The sequence below is a fragment of the Pyxicephalus adspersus genome, chromosome 11, assembly GCF_032062135.1.
Source record: "Pyxicephalus adspersus chromosome 11, UCB_Pads_2.0, whole genome shotgun sequence".
Taxonomy (NCBI): Eukaryota; Metazoa; Chordata; class Amphibia; order Anura; family Pyxicephalidae; genus Pyxicephalus; species Pyxicephalus adspersus.
In genome coordinates, this window is record NC_092868.1 from 51,436,478 (window position 1) to 51,442,477 (window position 6,000).

General features: G+C 34.0%; 1 protein-coding gene across 7 annotated transcripts in view; it reads left to right on the plus strand.

The window, feature by feature from the left end:
- The window catches only part of CAMTA1 (calmodulin binding transcription activator 1), an 884,829-nt gene extending 880,057 nt beyond the window's left edge, over window positions 1-4,772 (plus strand). For all 7 annotated transcript variants that reach the window (XM_072426016.1, XM_072426012.1, XM_072426011.1 and 4 more), the window contains one exon: window positions 932-4,772. In XM_072426016.1, the coding sequence (XP_072282117.1) occupies window positions 932-995 (64 nt within the window). In that variant the 3' untranslated portion in view covers window positions 996-4,772. The remainder of the gene's footprint in view (window positions 1-931) is intronic.
- Window positions 4,773-6,000: the final 1,228 nt, after the last annotated feature.

Sequence of the window (6,000 nt, forward strand, 5' to 3'; positions counted from 1 at the left end):
TCTTTTGTCTCAGACTTATGGATAATGATACTTCTGTCCATCCTTAGGTGCCTCACCTTACACTGGTTTGCACAAATATTGAGATATTTAAAATGGGGTAACATTTATTGTCTGTTGACTTTAAAAGTTACGTTTTAAAAAGCTGCATGTTTCTGTGCAATATTTAGTACATCTATGATTGTTGTCACAATTCCTCTATGGTCAGATCCTCATGTGATCAGCACAAGAAATGCTTCAATTGGGTTCATGGCTTGCATGGATTGGGCCTTCTGTGGTTACCCTTTATAGAGTGATGGAAGGAGTTGGAAGGCTTCAGTATATTTCTTTCCCGGAGGGAACAAAGTACAGAAGTTTGAGGATAGAAGCTAAAAGTACAACAAAGTTAGACCAAAACTTTTTAGGCAAATCTGTGAATACAGCCAATATATTTGTGGGGGCCAGGAAAGCCTCATTGTTTATGTCTAGGCTCCCAAAAGTTGTTCAAACAATGTGATTCAAATAAATATTTTTGGACTCTTGGATCTCATTCTCTTGATGTTTTACTTCTGCTCTTTATTTGCCCCCTTATTCTACTCTGAATTGGCATTGGAAGTTCATCTGTACATAGGACTTGCCTGCCCACTGCACATCATTAACCCTGCATATCACCTGTGGAGGTAGAAAAAAACCTTCCAACTGGTTCAATCTACCCATCTCTCTGAGAGTTACGGAATTGTTACTGATATGTCTTGACCACTGCTTTATCCTCAGCATTATAATTATTTGAGCTGCTGGTATTGATACAGCCATAAGCACTAACAGAACTTTACTTTTGGCTGAGTTTGGACCATGGTTGTCATCCATGTTATGTGGAAATATCTATTAAATTCACATTCACCTGACATTTTTTCAAGTTTTATCCAATTTAATTCTGTATTTCTTTTGCTTTTAGAGTGAAAGAATTGAAAAAGGCCAAGGAACTTGAAGATATAAAACAGCGCCCCTTAGCAATGTGACAGCGCTTTTTTGGACTGTTTCATTTTCTGTTTTTAGCAGAGACATGCAACAAAAAAAATAAAAATGAAAAAAAAAACACTGCAGTTTTCAAGTGATCACCTGCAGGATTTTAACAGTAATCTTTTTGGTCATTGCATTTGCACTTTCATGGACAACTTTTGCTTTGTTCAGCAAGACATCTTGGAATTTAATCTTCTGTTGAATCATGGGAAATAAAACATATGGCGCCAGGAGATGTTTGAACGTTGCTCCAGTCTCTTTGGCCAGGAGCCGTGAGATTTATATAGGGCTGAATTCAAACAACGTGTGGAACTGTTCAAATGTTATACCAAAAATTATTGCGCAAAGGTGGAAATGCACAAGCAAATTCTGAATGCTAAACCCACAGCCATCGATCACTCACAAGGAGGCCAAGGAGATCCTTGAATGAATGGAGGAGGGTTTGGACCATACTTTATAGCTTGACTGTCTTACTGTCTGTACCTGAGCTGCATCTTCGACAGCACCTTCAAAATTTTAGTACTCCCCATAAATACACCATAAAATGCGCAATGTATAGGCATTTCAATGAATACCATTATGCTCTACATAGTTTAAACAGCACGTCTTCAAGAAATGCAAACTGCGTGTCGGTCATTTAGTATGGCGAAGGAGTCAGTCTGACCACATATAAAGACTAGTTTTAATGCTTGATTTTTTTTTTTTATTTAAAAATCTATGTATATAAACATATCTATGCATTGTGCACATTATTCTTGAGTGAGGAGGATCTAGAGTCAGCAGTTGCTAAGAAAATTAAAGCTGACACAATAACGGGTGGTTTCCACATTTCTTTACACAATTACAGAGAATCTGAATAATCTTTATGATATATCCATCTCACAGAAATGATTGTGCACGGTATAATTACTACTAACCCCTATATACATGAAATATTCAAACAGATTCAGTATAATCCTGCCAAGTACGCCATTAAGCTGTCCTGTAATACTTGGTTACAGACCACTTACAGTTGACCATTGACACTCTTGCCTCGACCAGTATTTAGTGGAGACCACTATGTTATGCACAAATAATTATATGTAAAGATATATGTAAGCAGAATGAAAATGATATCTCCTAAAAAAAATATTTTTTTCATGGATTTACAATGTTCATTGATGTTTAGGTTGTAGTTAAGTCTAATCTCAGAAGATAGAAGCTAGAAAAAAAACACCTTGTGTGTATCGATTGCCTGCTTCCCAGAGTGGTTGCCTATACTGCCCATAGGGGTTACCCATACTGCCCATAGGGTTGCATTTACATTGCCTGAACATTTTGCCACCTAAGAATCAATTGGTGCTGCGTGCTGGCCAGTTATTAATATATTTGGACTTCTCAAAGAACCTGAGAAAGAATTGTACATAGAAGGCGGGAATGGAAATGGGAAATACTATTTCAAACTAATCTAATTAATTGGATGCAGGACAATACCATGGCTGGAATCCATTGCTGGACTTCACTGGAAATGTGTGGATGAGTTGTCTGTATATATTGTATATATTTAACGAAAACAAATTAAGATATGTGCATGAAACCAAGAACACAAAAGAAATGAAAAAAAGCAAAGCATTAGTGGCTATGGTCTGTAAAATGAAACAAAAATTTTATTTCACTATAAGAGTAATTTATTTTAAATGTTCTTTAGAAGAACATTTCGCTAAGCATGATTAACTGCGAAAATAAAGAGCTATTGTATTTAGACTTAGAAAAAGCTAATTAACATGAATAAATTGATATGTTTACATTTCATATTTGGCTACCAAAACATAATTTTATCTTATTTTTTATGTTTTTTAATTTTATTTAACTTTCTTCTTTTTTTGCCAATGGTGCCAAGTAACGTGAATGCTATATCGCTTAAGAAAATTTAGTTTCGCTAAAGCAAATACTCATTTAAAAAAAAACTGTATATGCTTAAAATCATACACTCACGCCAATAAAAAAATGTAGACTGAAACAATAAAAATGCTATAAAAAAAAAAAAACTAAAATAGTATGAAAGTAGAGAATATGTTTCACATTTTCATATCTCCTTGCTGGAAGTCAGAAAATGTTAACTAATAATTGCACACAAATGAAAAGTGTAATACAAAAGTGTAAAAAGTATTTAAAAAATTCTAAAAAATAAAAATAAAAAAAAAAGATGCTAACTGGTCTTGTAGGGGACTCATGGTATAAGATATTTCCACACAGGAACAAGCCAAAGTGTTCAGACTATGAAGTATTTGAAAGGAAGGAGAGTTACGAAAAAAGTGTGCTTCGGTATTAAACTTTTTGGCGCTCATTGCCAACGTTTGTTTGAACTTTTAGACTTACAATCTGCAACATTTGATTGTATAGGGAGACAGTACTATTCAGGTTGTACTAGCCTTTTTTCCCTACTTCAACAGTTTCTACTGTATATTTTTTTTATACTGAGAAGTAAAATGTAAAGATTACACAATGTGCATATGTAAGAAACTTTTATCCAGGATGTTCAAGACAAAAAGGCTTGAAAATGAAGCTCAAAATTGACGAGGTCAGTACTCTTGCTGCATTTTTTTAACAAGTTAATTTTCCTTTCATGTTGAGATGTACAGATAGGAACGAGCTGAAAAAAAACACTGATGTATAGGTTATATACTTCTCATAAGATCACGCACAATCCACCATTATGAATAGTCTGTACATTAAAAGATAAAATAATAATTATATATACTGCTCTTTTTTGACGGGACATTGAGTGTTCCAAGTAGAATGTATTTTATTATGTACTCACAAGGAACGGGATGAAAAAAAAAAAACAATACACATATCAAAAAAAGCCTTTTTGGAATAACACTGCTGTTGTGTATTAGTATTAGCGTAACTTTTTGAATTTTGTTATCTGGAACTGTATATTAATATTTCCACTTTTCATGAAGAATGTAATTTTTTCTCACCTTTGGCAAGAGTACTGGTCTCCCTTGTAATGCTGTATTCTCTGTATATTTGTACTAAAAAAAAAATACACATTGAGGTCGGTGTTGTGCAGTGTGTCGATAATGTTTTCAGATTCAGTAACATTGCAGGACCTTTCCAAGTTACTGTACCATCAGAAAAGCAGTCACAAGGGCCTGTTCTAGCACTTCAGATGCATTGAGCTGTTCAGATGAAAGAGGATGTCTGTCAAAGCAACTTTTTGCAATAAACCTATAACTGGCAGTGAAAATATTGGATTTTGAATGTAAAATGCATAAAACAGCTAACTTGGATGGAGTACATAACATTTCCCAAGTGCCAGGAGTCTGTCATACTATGTAATTGTTAAACGTATTCTGTCTCTCAGCATTTTATTTTCTAGGTTTTTATTCTTTATTTCTATTTTTTTTTTTTTTTATTTATGTTCAGCTTCTGTGAACATTAAAAAAAATTAACATCTGTACTGTGTGCGAGAAATAGAATTTATAACGTGAAATCCCTACATGGTTGCACGCTTACGGCAGTTCCACACAGTAGTTGGCGCCAACGGGGGTCCCCAAGGCTTGCATGTAAAGCTAATATAGATGTCTCCTTTTTTTGTAAGTTTTATTTTTGTAATTGTGCATGTAAAAATTAAAAAAAAAAATCACTGAGATCAATGGATCTGTTGAAGAAATCAGCTGCTGGAACCATGCAAAATGTTTTGAATTGCCCTTAAAACTATGGAAAATGTTTTCTGAATGCTTTCTATTCTTTCTGCTGTAAATTACAAACAATTAAAATTCCCCATATTACCTATGTGTCTGATTTATCATTACTAATATTATTTTTTAGTAAACTATGCAAGGTATTAAAACCTAAATTTCTCCTTTTATCCCATGATTGTGAAAAAGGTCACTTGACAAAATTGGACAGGATTTTTTTTCTTTCTTGTGGGTTTGTTATCAATGAAATGCCTAAATACATTGAAGAACCACATACAAGGGTTTTTGCTAGAAAATATTAATATAAGTATTAGCATGGATTCAAGAAAAACTGAAGTTGTCAAACAAATTTACTTAATTTTTATGAGGAAGTAAGTAAACAGGTAGGCAGTGGAGTAGTTGATATAGCGTACTTGGACTTTGCAAACGCATTTGACACCGTACCCCACAGACAATATGCAAGTTAGGGTCAATAGGTTTAGAAAAGTCAATCTGTAAATGTATAGAGAACTGGCTTATAGACCTCATCCAGAGAGTAGTGATTAATGATTCATGCTCTTAATTGTCTAAGGTTATTAGTGGTGTACCCCAGGGTTCAGTGTTGGGACCTTTACTATATTATATATATATTACTTATCTATTCTCCCTTGAGAAGAGAGATTTAAGGGGGGATATGATCACTCTCTATAAATATATAAACGATCCATATAGAGAACTTTTTTTTTTTTTTTTTTTTTTTACAGAATTTTACTTTTAGGTCATTAAAAAAGACAAGGGGCACTCTGCATCTGTAGGAAAGAAGTTTAATATTTGCAAAACTAAGGGATTCTTAAAAGGTATTACACCAGAGACTGTTGATCCAGGGAACATCTGATTGCCTCATGGGATCAGGAAGGAATATTTCCTCCTGTTGGAGTAAATTGAACCAGGTTTATAAGGGGTTGTTAGCCTTCCTCTGGATCATTTGTGTATATATGAATCTATCTATAATATGCAGATTTTCTAGTATGTTTCCCAGGTGGTCGAACTTGATGGTCTTTTTTAACCTGACTGTAACTTAATTTCTCATGAATTTTTTTAATTATCTTTAATTCCTCCAACATGAATGGAGCCTTTCTACTTTTTAGACCCCTCTGGAAACTCCAGGTTTCCAGAGGGGTCTAAAAAGTAGGTACCCCCAATAAAAAAACTATTAACTTTCACAGAAACATGGTGGAGAATATTCCAGGTTTTGAATGCATTGACTGATTCTCCATGTTTTTATATTATCCATTAATGGTTCAGTATCCGGCAGATCTTCTGCTTTAATAAATAGACT